Source organism: Nicotiana sylvestris, chromosome 2, assembly GCF_000393655.2.
Source record: "Nicotiana sylvestris chromosome 2, ASM39365v2, whole genome shotgun sequence".
Classification (NCBI taxonomy): Eukaryota; Viridiplantae; Streptophyta; class Magnoliopsida; order Solanales; family Solanaceae; genus Nicotiana; species Nicotiana sylvestris.
Window position 1 is genome coordinate 118751704 of NC_091058.1, and position 12524 is coordinate 118764227.

Here is a 12524-nt window from a genome sequence, read left to right on the forward strand (position 1 = left end):
TACTCCTGCTCAAGTGGAGGAGGTTCAAACAACAGACAAATGTGCAAATCAGGAGGCAAATAAGGAAACAAATGAAGGAAAGGATGAGGATGTGAAGACAAAGTGGAACATCTTGTTTGCTGGAAACAGAGCTGCAGAGAATGATATGACCCTAAGCTACTTTCCACCTCAAATTGTTAATAGGGAGACTATAGTCCAGCTTGAGAAGAGTGATGTGGAAAAAGAAGCGGAGAAGTGAAAAAATACCCTCATTGTCTATGTGATGGGGGAAACACCAGGATATTCAGTCATGCATAGGTACATTTCTCAAATGTGGAACTCTATAACTATGCCAGATCTGTTTTTGCATGGGGAGGGGTATTATGTGGTTCGATTTCATAATACAAAAGATATGAATGAAATTCTATTTTCTGGGCCGTACTCTATTAGAAATCGACCAATTATCTTGAAACCATGGACTCCTGCATTTGATTTCAGTCAAGAGTTTATGACAGAGATTCCATTGTGGGTGAAATTTCCCAAATTACCTATGAGTTGTTGGGGTTGTGGATCACTGGGCAGAATAGCAAGTGCATTGGGGAAGCCATTATTTGCTGATGAGTGTACGACTAAACAAACAAGGATTTCATATGCTAGAATGTTAATTGAAGTTAATGTATCAAAGCCACTCCCTGACACAATTGTGGTTATGGAGCCAAATGGAAAGAAATTTCAGCAGGAGGTGGTATTTGAATGGAAACCTCAATTCTGCACTCAATGTCTAACTATAAGGCACATTTGCAATAAGCAACCTGAGCAGCAAGGAAGACCAATACAGAATAGAAGAAGAGGAGAGCAGAAGAAAGTGGTCCAGGAATGGAAGCCCAAAGATGTTTCATCTACGAGCCAACTGGCAGATACAAAGCAACTAGTCCATGTTGAAGTCACTCAACCTAAAGCTAATGAAGGTATGAAAATGCTGCAACAACAGGACAATGGAGCACACAGCAAAGTAACAACACCAGTTGAAGTGTCAAAGAATACCTCTAAAGGTAAGGAGCAGGTTCCTAGCCCAGAGCTGAATTTGATCAATTCCCACAATTGAGTGTTGTTATGTTGAGTAAAGCAAAGAATGAGAATGTAGGGACAAAAACAAAGAGAGGTGCTGAGAACAAAACAAGTAGAACCACCAGAACCAGGTGGATTGATCACTGCTCAATGACTTGGCTTATATGGAATATTAGGGGTGTGAATAAAGTGTATAAACAAAAAGAGCTAAAGAAGTATATAAGGATAAAAAATATCAAACTCCTGGGCCTGCTGGAAACCAGGGTTAAGCAACATAGAAGTTTAAAAATAGCTACAAATATTGCTTCAAACTGGGGGATAGTAAATAACTACTCTGCTGCAGTAAATGGAAAAATCTGGTTGATGTGGGATCAATGTGAATATACTATAAATGCCCTGAAGGTGGAAGCTCAGTTAATACATTGTGAAGTTAGAGACACCTCTAATAAACTACAATGTGTTCTGACTATTGTTTATGGCTTTAACACTGTGGAAGAAATGAGAAGTTTGTGGACCAGTTTGCAAGATATATCAAATAGTACTAACTGTCCATGGTTAGTCTGTGGAGATTTTAATGCAATCCTAACAACTGGAGATAGAAGGAGCTACCATCATGTGACTTTTAATGAGGTTAAAGAGTTTACAGACCGTATTAATTACACCTTACTAAGTGAACTACAATGGAAAGGTGACTACTATACCTGGTCAAATAAGCAGCAAGGAGTTGAGAGAGTAAGTAGTAAAATAGACAGGGCTTTTGGTAATCATGACTGGGTGATGAACTGAGGTCATATTGTGTTAGAATATGATCTACCTAACATATCTGATCATGCACTTATGCTGTTGACTTTACACACTGTGAACCAAAAAATCAAAGCTCCTTTCAGGTTCTTCAATATATGGGGAGAACATGCACAATTTTTGGAGATAGTGGAGGCACACTGGAAGAAGAAATTGGATAGTGACCTTATGCAGAATGTTTGGAATAAGTTGAAGGCAATGAGATCAGCCTTCAGACAACTGAACCAAAGAGAATTTCAGGCAACTACAGAGAAGATTGACAGGGCAAGAGAGGACCTTTAAAAAATTCAGGCATCAATGGGAGCAAACTATGATGATACTCTTGTGATAAAGGAGAAAGAAACTCTAATGCAGTTAGAGAAATGGAGCCTGATTGAAGAAAGCATACTAAGGCAAAAATCTAGAGCACAATGGATACAATTAGGTGATTCAAACTCTAATTACTTTGCTGCAGCCATGAAAGAAAGATGTCACAGGAAACAAATCAAGGATCTCAAGTCCCTACAAGGTGGTCAGCTGCTATCTGATACAAATGGACTAAAAGAGGAAATTGTGTCATTTTATAAAGGACTGATGGGGACCTCTAATAGTACCCTCAAAGCTGTCAACAAGATTACAATGAGTAAGAGACCTAAACTTAATCATGAGCAACAAATTTTGCTGTGTGCTCCAGTTACTGATCAAGAGATAGCTGAAGGATTAGAAGCAATTGGAAATGATAAGTCCCCTGGGTTGGATGGGTATAATGCCTACTTTTACAAAGGCATGGAAAACTGTTGGTCCTGAGATCATAAAAGTAGTAAAGAAATTCTTTGAAAGCAGCAAGATGAATAGATCCATCAACTGTACTTCTGTCACTTTAATTCCTAAGAATGATCATCCAGCAACTGTGAAGGTGTACAGGCCAATTGCTTGCTGTACAATGCTCTACAAAATCATCTCTAAAGTTCTTGTATCAAGACTCCAAAAAGTCATTGCATTAGTTGTGTGTGAGGCTCAAACTGGATTCATTCCAGGAAGGAAGATATCTGATAACATATTTCTTGCTCAAGAGCTGGTGAAGTCCTATACAAGGAAAAATGTGTCTCCTAGGTGCATGATAAAAATAGACCTCCAAAAGGCCTATGACTTAGTGGAATGGGTGTATCTGGAGCAAGTCCTAGATGAGCTAGGTTTTCCTAGGAAGTTTACTAAATGGATCATGGAGTGTGTTAAGACAGTGAACTATTCTATTATGGTGAATGGAGAACCTACAACTCCCTTTAATGCAGCTAAGGGACTCAGGCAGGGAGACCCAATCTCCCCATTTCTCTTTGCAATTGCCATGGAATATCTTAGTAGGAACCTCAATGCTGTGAAAGGAAGCAAAGAATTCAAGTACCACCCAAAATGTTCTAAACTAGCTCTGACTCACTTGTCTTTTGCAGATGACTTATTACTATCCTCTAGAGGAGATGCTGAATCTGTGGCTACTCTACATAGATGTTTCAAAGAATTCTCAGAAGCATCAGGTCTTCAAGCCAACAAAGAAAAGAGCTCCATTTATTTTGGAGGGGTGGCTCAAGGTGTGCAGGATCAAATCCTAAAGTTTTTAGGATTCCTCAAAGGAGAACTCCCCTTCAGATATCTGGGAATACCTTTAGCTACAAAAAAGATCGCATTAATCCAGTGGTAACCATTAATTAACAAGATGGTGGCTAGAATCACCTCTTGGACTGCCAAGAAGCTGTCATATGCAGGTAGAGCTCAACTAATTCAAACTGTTCTCTTTAGTATCCAAGCCTACTGGTCCCAATTGTTTGCTATCCCCTCAAAAGTGCTAAATACAATTGAGGCCTATTGTCGAAGCTATCTGTGGTCGGGCACAAACACAATCACTAGAAAAGCTCTACTAGCTTGGGAGAAGGTTTGCACACCAAAGTCAGTGGGTGGTCTAGGCTTGATAAACATGCGATTATGGAATAGAGCTGCAATAACTAAAGCTAGTTGGGATATTGAACATAAGTGTGATAGACTATGGATCAGATGGCTGCATGCATACTATATCAAGAATCAACAATTTTGTCTAATGGCTATTCCTCAACAGGCTGGATGGATGGTAAGGAAATTGTTCGAGGCAAGAGATACATTGCCACTGATTCAATACAACACTGTTGGTAGTTTGATTAAGCAGATATATCTTCAGTTAATGGGGAACAATGAGAAAATTTCATGGAAAACATTGAGATTTGGAAATAATGCTCGGCCAAAAGCGCAATTTATAGTATGGCTACAGATGCAGGGCAGACTTCTGACTGTGGATAGAATTGCTTCCTGGGCTGTAAATGTGGATCATGAATGCAAGCTGTGCAATAGTCAAGGTGAAACGAGAAATCATATCTTCATGGAGTGTCCTTATTCTGTCAAAGTCTGGGAAGGGGTACTAAAATGGATGAAGGTTCCTAGCTTCAGAACAACAAAATGGGAACAACTGGAGAAATGGATCATTCAAAAAACAAAGGGTAAATCACAGAAAGCTCAGGTATTCAAGATGACATATACAGAATGGGTGCATACAATATGGATCGAAAGGAATCAACACAGATTTGAAGAGAGATCAAGGAGTGCAGAACAATTGGTGAGGGAAATTGCATATGTGTGTCATATCCGTGCACCTACTAGAATTAAAGAAATGGTTCGGCAGTTTGTAGTTAGTTAGTTCTAGTAGAAAGTATTTTTTTTGTAGTTGCATAGTTAGATAGCAGACTGTGATGTAGTCGTGCTATGGTTCATTACTTGTAAATATTTTGGTGATTAATAAAAAATTTAATTACCAAAAAAAAAAGAATAAGAAAGATAGAAGATAAAAAAATTTATGAAAAAGTAAAAAAAAATGCAATGTGAAAATCTGGGGAATGTAAGCTTGAGAGTTGAGATGTTATCTGCTTTTTTCATCTTCCTCCATTAGATCATTAACCTCTAATGAAGCTACCCATATAAATTATTAGTTCAATCCACAATAAAATGAGGTTAACTGGATTAGAAAATGTTTAACATTATTCAATTATTTTCATCGCCACTATTAATCTCAAAATCCTAGTTTAATTATTTTGATTCTCTATGTGAGATAACTTCTTAAGAAAATTAATATATTGTTAACTCGACATATATATGGGATACTTGCAAGTAGTTGTTGAAAGTAAAGTGAATATGTTATAATCATAGCACCAATTTAAGTCCAGTTAGATTGAGATAAAATCAACTTTTTTATTATTTTAACATCGTGTGAAAACATTTATGGATTTGTGAAAAATATTCCACTTTAAACATAAAGTAACTCATTTAACTCAATAATATCTAAACTTAAATAAAATATCTATTAAAATGATTAACTTTTTGCTAGAAAGAAAATGCTTCTTTTGGACGTATAAAAGTAATCAATTCAAATATTGATCAAATTATAAATATAGATAGATCTCATTCATATATCAAATTATCATCACACTAAAGATATTAAGAAGCATAGAATTTTTAAACGGTAGGAAATTAAATATTATTATTATTTTTTTAAAAAAACTTACATGTTGTTTGTTTAGGTCACAAAAACCTATAATAAAAATTAGAATAAATAGCTTTGTACCAAATCATTTTATTAGAACAACTGAATAGCCAATAGTTGCATTGAATATAATTGTTACAAAGCAAATACTATGAATGTATATGTTTTAACTGAAAATAAGCAACTCAAAGAAAGGAAAAAAGAAAGCAAAATACTCTATCAATCGACTATGAGGGAAATGGAAAAAATAAAAAGCAGTGTCGCTCACTACTGAAGTCCAAATATAAAAAAATCAAAATTATCGAGTAGAACAACCATAATTCAAGATGACTTAATGTGCATAAAGATAAAATAATAAATCCATCACTTGTGTGTTTGATATGTCATAGTTAATTACTTTTTATGAAAGATATTATTGTAAAAAATATTTCTTAATATTTGATTGATGAGTGGAATAAAAGATTGGTCATCAGAAGAAGAATCAAATCTACTTAAGTGCACATATATATACATCAAAATTGGAGGAGGAAATAGAAGATAATAAAAATGGGAGTATTTAAAGATATGATGAGAGGCAGTAAACCCAAATGAGAATATTAAAAAAATGTAAGAGGCATTGTTGTATGAATGTATTAGCAAATGGAGAATTTTAGATTTTGATATAATGTAACCGTTCGTTTCTTTAGACTTTAATTTAATAATGACTTTTAGCTAGGATTAATGGGGTGACTTTGAGTAAATAGTTATAAGGAAAAAAATTACATTGGATAAATATTAAATCAAATTTTGATAAATTATTGAGAATATTAGAGATGGTTAAATTAAGAAGAACGTCTGATAAACAAATAAGGCATGCTAACTATAGCTTGAACTCAAGACTCTCTAGTTAACAATAGAGTTGTGCATACCGCTCTAACACTACCTTTGGTGGTTAACTGGTGCTAAAGTAAGCCAAGTTTAGTCTCTGAAATATCAATAGACATTGCCATCTAATTCCATCTCCAGTAATGCAGAGGCCAAGTGACACTTGTTTTATTTGGGTTTTTTTTCATAGTATGAAGAAAAGAATTAAAAGATCAAAGAATAAAAATATGAAAGGAGAACATATGTTTGAAACATTAGTACCACAACCCCATAAACCTGGGGGAGTTTGCTTCTTCATAGTCAACTTGGCAAATATACTAACGACGCATGATCGACATGACATTTTGCAAAACCATTAGTAAAATGAGTCTGGAACTTCAGTCCAATAAATAAGGTATGTGCATTCCTTTGTCTCGACATCACGAGCCTTCACTTCATAAGAATGGGAATTCACACATTATTCTTTAATAAAATTTGACATGAGCCAAAAGAACAACTTCATTTGTTTTATAATCTAGAACAAAAGAAAAACTCATAAGCTTACGGATCACTTCACTATATAAGTTTTGTGGCTTTTATAATATAATTTTTTCAATTAGAAGTGGAACAATCTGAATGGGTGCGGATAGTTGAATGCACCCTAAGTGAGGTAGTTAGGTTTTTTCTAGAGACAATGGTTGAACAAAACCTTTTGAAATCCAATGGTTAAAACTATTTTTGAAAGAAAGCTTAGTTGTTAATAAGAATAAACACAACTTTTAGAAAAGCCACTTTAATCAAAACGTTTTTTTTTTTAAAATATTTTTAGAAGTAGAATATTTAGGCAAATAAGAAGGGCATTTTAGTAATTCAACTTTTAACTTAAGAGGTTCATGCTTTTAATATATATATATATATATATATATATATATATATATATATATATATATATATATACACATACATACATACGTACTTACGTACGTACATACATACATACTTGCGCGAAACAAACTATTGGAAGGAGACGTCTGGTCATTATGGCCCTTATGCCTAGAGCGGAACCGATGCAAAATGCATCAGATTTCTAATTTATAACCAAGATGGATTCAGCATTTCAGCTGCTGGATACTTATGTTCCTTCTAGCGACACCATATAGGCAGAATTACTAAATGGTATAGCAATTACTAGGTACAAGACATAAATAGTATACTCTGGACAATGTAAAAGGCCTTGTGTTCCTTTTTGCAAGTGTATGTCGTTCTATGTATCCTTTTGCACAGATGAAGCCTCCATTTACATCTCAGAACTCTATATACAGAAAGGGAAACCACGTTACCCATAAAAGAAAAAGAAAGAGGGAAACCAATTTTATGGACTCAAACAGTTGGCAAACGAGCATCTCGTTGTAGTTTTTTTCTAAATGTGACTCTTTGTGCTCCTGCTTCTTCAAGATCCATGATTTCAAAAAGGGTCCCAAGAGAAGAACTGAAAATCATACGTTTGCACTAGTCGACATTCTTCATACTGAGCTCTGTCGCAGAGGTTCAGTTTCGTGATGGACAACAACCTGATTCTGATGGTTGTTATCAAGAGGCATGTACTGTGACATAATAGCCATAATCTCCGAGTCCATGTATGACTAGATAAATTTAAGAATAGTTAGAATAAAGAGCATGACTATTCGACAAAATTACATTATTGTAAAAAAGGGAAAAAACTGCAGGTGACTACTCGATATGCTTACCCGAAGTCTATATTTGTAAAAAATGTAACAAGCTACTCCAGCACCCACTGCAATGGCTAGGATAGAGAATATAAGGACCCGTCCAACCTTTGATGAGTGCCTTTCTGTACAATGAGGAACAAGGTGAAAGAGTTTAAGTCCATATTTTCAAGAAATGGCATTTTTAAGGGAAGTAGGACATTATACATTTCAAATCAGAGTTCTGCTAACATAAAAGTTGAACAACATTTGCTAATAGTACTGAATCAACTTTTTGTTACCTATACAAGTATCATGCTCCATTATGTACAGTTGATTTCCTTTACACTTGCAATCGTATCCGCCCCATGTGTTCTTACAGCTACAGCCATCACACTGACAAGCAAATCCTGCTTTGCATTCATCTATGTCTGGAATAAAATTGAAAAGAACGGATATGTGATATCAGCACTCTAAAAAATGTGAAAAGAACAAGAGAAATATATAGCTCTCGTGAAAGGATCTAAGAGGAGTGTGAAATACCTTCACATTTATGGCCATCCCCTTGAAAACCAAATGGACACTTACAGCCTGATGGATCTGCCTCCTGCTTCGCAGCAAACAAATTTAAGCACATATAATGGTTGAATCTTTCACGAAATACAGATTCAAGAAAGTAATGATTTTACTGAACTGAGCATGCTGAGAATGTTTCCCCATTTCTGGTTTCTGACCAGCATCCTCCATTGTTTACCGTACACCTTCCAGGTCCAACGGCTGTCAGTTGATAGCAAGCCAGTTAGATGGGGAAAAATAATTTAGCTGTCTAAATTTCAAGAGCGACTAGCAACTCAATAAGCCAATTATCTGTCTAGAATTCCGTATGCCACTAGTAACTCCTAGCAAGAGGACTGCTAGTACGACTCAAAAAGAAAGATTGAGCTCTTAAAAGTATTTCAAGTGGGGATGTAATTCTGGAGTGAAATAATTCAGTAAGAAATATTTTGATGAGATGAGGGGTAACTTCCTAAACCAAGAAAGGACCTGTAAGGAATGTTGCTCGGATCCTCCAAAAAAGGCACATATTTTGGAGGATCCGACAGGGGTGCAGCCACATATTTGGAGGATCCGAGCAACATAGCCTGTAAATTGAACATTAAATACGGAGAAAGCCACTTTGGTTTTGCTATCTGGAACAGCAAATGGGCATCTATATGTTTCTATTTAGCTAATCTTGCAAAGTTTACCGGAGAAGAAAAAGTTAAAACTAAATTCTAGTATATATGTTCACATCAAGTAAACAAGTGAAGTAATACTCCAGGAGTGAATTAACTTGTTTTCAACCTCTACATATAACTAAAGAACAAGAAGCAACACTTTCTTACCTTCACAAGATGTGTATCCATCTCCTTTATACTGAACGCCGTTCACCGAAGGGCACTCACAAACTCTTCCTCTAAAAGTGTCCTTTAAAATAAGTAGATCAAGGCGCAAGCATGAGTCTCATGTTAAAAGTTGTTATATATAACACAATAGTTTTTCGCGAAGGCAATCATTTTTTAAGGATTCAGAGAGCATTATTTGCTATACCTTGCAGGCAGTTACGTTAGATTTTGGATCCCGCCAACAGCCACCATTCCTTTCAAGGCACTCATTTGTTTCAAGATCTATTATACATCGAGTATAAGCAACAATTTAGCATATTCCGATCATTGAACACAATATGCTCGGTAGTCAAGATCATGAAGAATGAAACAGTGTCAAACCTCCGCTTAAACATATCGAAGGTTCAGTTGTTTCCTTAAATCCAGCACATATGGCCTTCAAAACAGCAGCCCTCTCCAATTTTCCTTAAAGAAACAGTAAAAAAGAATTTGAGTACTCAAAGCGTGAGATAAAGAGATCCACAGAGAATAATATATCCCTGGAAAGAATTATCATAGAATAGCTAACAATTAGTTAGTTTACATTGGGCCTTATTTTGCTACATCAACGTCATACCTCGATATTGAACATCATTGACGACCATTGTTGGTAAGATTGTCACATCACCACGAGGTCCTCGGCCGACCTATCAAGGGAATCAAAAGAAAAGTTAAGTTTTTATGTAACATATTCTTGATAACATAGACACAATGTCACCAATATAAGAATAAGAAATGATTAGAGATCTTTAGAAGGAAGAGACCTGGAGATCTTGCTCAGTCTTTAGCACTGTATTTTCTACATTAGCCTCTGGATCACCCATGCATTTCTTTATCTTCTCAACAGGTAAATCTGACGAATCGAATAAAACTCAAAGAATAAGTAACTAAGAGAATAGTAGGAAATATCAGTAGCAACCGAAAACATCTACTTGAAGGAAAAATACCGAGTGATTTCATGACCTCCTCAGCACATTCTTTGCTGTATCTCTTTTGCTTCATTGAACATCTGATATGGAAATCCGTCACATAATCCCACCAAACCCAAGAACGGTTACTCTCATTTGCAACTCTATGCACACAGAGCTGCCTCAAGTTCTCAAAGACAATGTCCTTCCCTTGGTACCCCTCCCCAAAGTCCTGCTCAGGATCAGGAGCGCAATATCTCCCGTGATTTATGCACTGAGATTTGCACTGACTACTAAGAATGAATGCTTCAGGACAGTACCAAGTAATATAGTGAGGCGTGAACATAGTGTAACCGCCCTTTTCAAGTATCTGCGCATGTCCCTTGAAGCTCTTAATGAAATTCATTTGCTCGTCACAGCGAACCCCACACTCATCGTTGCTATTAGTCCACAGCTCATACTCGACACGCTGATCAGGGTGCGGCATGGACTCTGTCCAATCCATTTTGATCACAACTTCCTCTCCCTTCTTCAGAGCTTCTTTTAATGTGTCGCCAAAGGATTTTCCAATTAAAGCTGAGGGGATTCCAATCTTGTCAATGTATCCATCAGCGTCCGTGCTTTCTTCAGGAGAATCCATAGTTATAAGAGGCTCATCTATGCTATCAGCCACTAGAACTGCAGCAGCTCCAGCTTGTTGCCCATTCCAAACCTTCAAAGCAAAATAGCAGTCTGGAAAAGAAAAGACAGTTTGTTTAAATGTTTAAAGAATATCTAGATATGGATACCATTTCAATATATATGAAATTACATCGTCCTTCTTTTTTAGCCCTTTGTCATTTGTGCATCTTTCTCCCATGCTTTCCATTGGTCAACAACTGACCAAAGTGCTATATACTTCTTCACTAGGCATATCTAGATATGGCGTGTTGTTGTATCTATATCCAAACTTTCTAGTAAATTATGCATAAAGAAATGAATATCCAAACAGTTAGTAGTGGCTGCTAAACTAAATAAATAGATTCAGAAACTTCCTTTAACTCCAAGAAACAGTTAAACAACTCATAAGTCTCTGAGACTAAACGTAGAAGCAAAACTTAAAAAAATGTCAAGTCTCAACAACTAAAGAAATACCTGCAAAAGTCTCTAAGACTTGGAAGCCAATCTTAAAATATGTCACTCTTTCAAAAGTTCTGTTGGTGTTAGTTGAATTCTTCTCTTCTCGTCTACCAATAAATTTCTTTTTCTTTTGTTTGAGACTTGGGAGTGAAAAAAAAAACTAAATTTTTTATCACCTATGCTCTCACTCTCGACCCTACTAATTGTGCAAAAGCCAGAAAGGGAAAATGGAGTACCTGTTTTTGGATGGATAAAATTCATGGAAGAGTATGGTATAAATCATTTAAAAAATATAATCACAGAAGAAGAAAAGAACAAGAAGAAAAATATGGGATGTTGGTATGCATAAGTGAATTAAGACTATAACAAAGGACAATTAAATTCCTTTATCTGCATTATACATACTAACACAACAGTTTGATGCTAGCAGTAAGAATCCAAAAGGAATAATCTTTTTTTTAATGTCCTTTAATTTCACTGATCTTCAGGTGCATCATCTCATATATAGTTTCAAGAATCCCTCAAAAGCAAAGAAAAACGATAGTGGGCAACACTACATCAAATCAAAATCAAACTTTTAAGTAAAAATTACATATCAGAAATTTAAAAAGGTTACCTCCGCGATCAAGAAGAAGAAAATTAGGACGATGAGCCTGGGATTTGAAGGGCTTATCACCATCAAAGGAAGAGCAACCATTGGAATCTTTCTTAGGATAAACAACAGTTCCAACCAAAGAACCTCCATAATCAGGTACACCAAAATTACCAATAGAAGCATCATGCTTTGAGTGCATTGAATAAGGTGATAGAACACTTATACTGTTTTTTTCTACTATAAATGTTGCCTCAATTACAACAACATTCGATAATATCAAGAAAAAAGGTAAAACAACTACTAGGAAAAAGAGAGCAGCCATGTTTGCAGGGTGAAAAGGTACAAAAATAATTATTTAGTAGTACTACTTGCTACTGGCTTTTTTAATTTTCTGGGGTTGCGGATATAAGTTGAAGAGGTGGAAAGAGGAGAAAAAACCAGATAGTTGCATTACATGGGGTGTAGAAAGAGTCAAGAGAAGACTCTGAGACAGAAGAAGAAGAAGAAGAAGAAGACGACTTTGGAGTTATTGTGTGTATCTTC

The 12524-nt window shown here is 35.8% G+C and overlaps 3 protein-coding genes across 3 annotated transcripts; 2 read left to right on the forward strand and 1 right to left on the reverse strand.

Annotated features, from left to right (window-relative positions):
* Positions 1 to 262: 262 nt before the first annotated feature.
* Positions 263 to 2130, forward strand: LOC104241223 (uncharacterized). The gene is made up of 3 exons (XM_009796143.2): positions 263 to 1031; positions 1124 to 1807; positions 1850 to 2130. The coding sequence occupies exons 1-3, from the start codon at positions 263 to 265 to the stop codon at positions 2128 to 2130; spliced, it is 1734 nt and encodes a 577-aa protein (XP_009794445.2).
* Positions 2131 to 3538: 1408 nt separating this feature from the next.
* On the forward strand, positions 3539 to 4546 carry LOC104241224 (uncharacterized). Its single transcript, XM_009796144.1, has one exon. It carries the CDS (start codon positions 3539 to 3541, stop codon positions 4544 to 4546), a length of 1008 nt encoding a protein of 335 aa, XP_009794446.1.
* Positions 4547 to 7366: 2820 nt separating this feature from the next.
* On the reverse strand, positions 7367 to 12524 carry LOC104241222 (vacuolar-sorting receptor 6-like). Its single transcript, XM_009796142.2, has 12 exons — positions 12003 to 12524; positions 10307 to 10999; positions 10124 to 10212; positions 9937 to 10006; positions 9702 to 9785; positions 9526 to 9602; positions 9321 to 9402; positions 8630 to 8712; positions 8479 to 8542; positions 8238 to 8366; positions 7978 to 8081; positions 7367 to 7872 (listed from the first exon to the last, which is right to left on the reverse strand). The coding sequence occupies exons 1-12, from the start codon at positions 12301 to 12303 to the stop codon at positions 7753 to 7755; spliced, it is 1896 nt and encodes a 631-aa protein (XP_009794444.1). The 5' UTR covers positions 12304 to 12524; the 3' UTR covers positions 7367 to 7752.

Bases quoted from the DNA above. Each gene is read 5' to 3' on its own strand.
- LOC104241222 (XM_009796142.2), bottom strand. From the start codon at position 12,303: ATGGCTGCTCTCTTTTTCCTAGTAGTTGTTTTACCTTTTTTCTTGATA. The intron at 10,007-10,123 runs GTCTCTTCCTTC...TTCCCTTGATAG, and splicing joins AGACTGAGCAAGATCTCCAG to GTCGGCCGAGGACCTCGTGG. The intron at 8,367-8,478 runs GTATTTCACACT...ATTTTATTCCAG, and splicing joins GGATGGCCATAAATGTGAAG to ACATAGATGAATGCAAAGCA.
- LOC104241223 (XM_009796143.2), top strand. From the start codon at position 263: ATGGGGGAAACACCAGGATATTCAGTCATGCATAGGTACATTTCTCAA. The intron at 1,032-1,123 runs GTAAGGAGCAGG...ATGAGAATGTAG, and splicing joins GTCAAAGAATACCTCTAAAG to GGACAAAAACAAAGAGAGGT. The intron at 1,808-1,849 runs GTAATCATGACT...ATATTGTGTTAG, and splicing joins TAAAATAGACAGGGCTTTTG to AATATGATCTACCTAACATA.
- LOC104241224 (XM_009796144.1), top strand. From the start codon at position 3,539: ATGGTGGCTAGAATCACCTCTTGGACTGCCAAGAAGCTGTCATATGCA.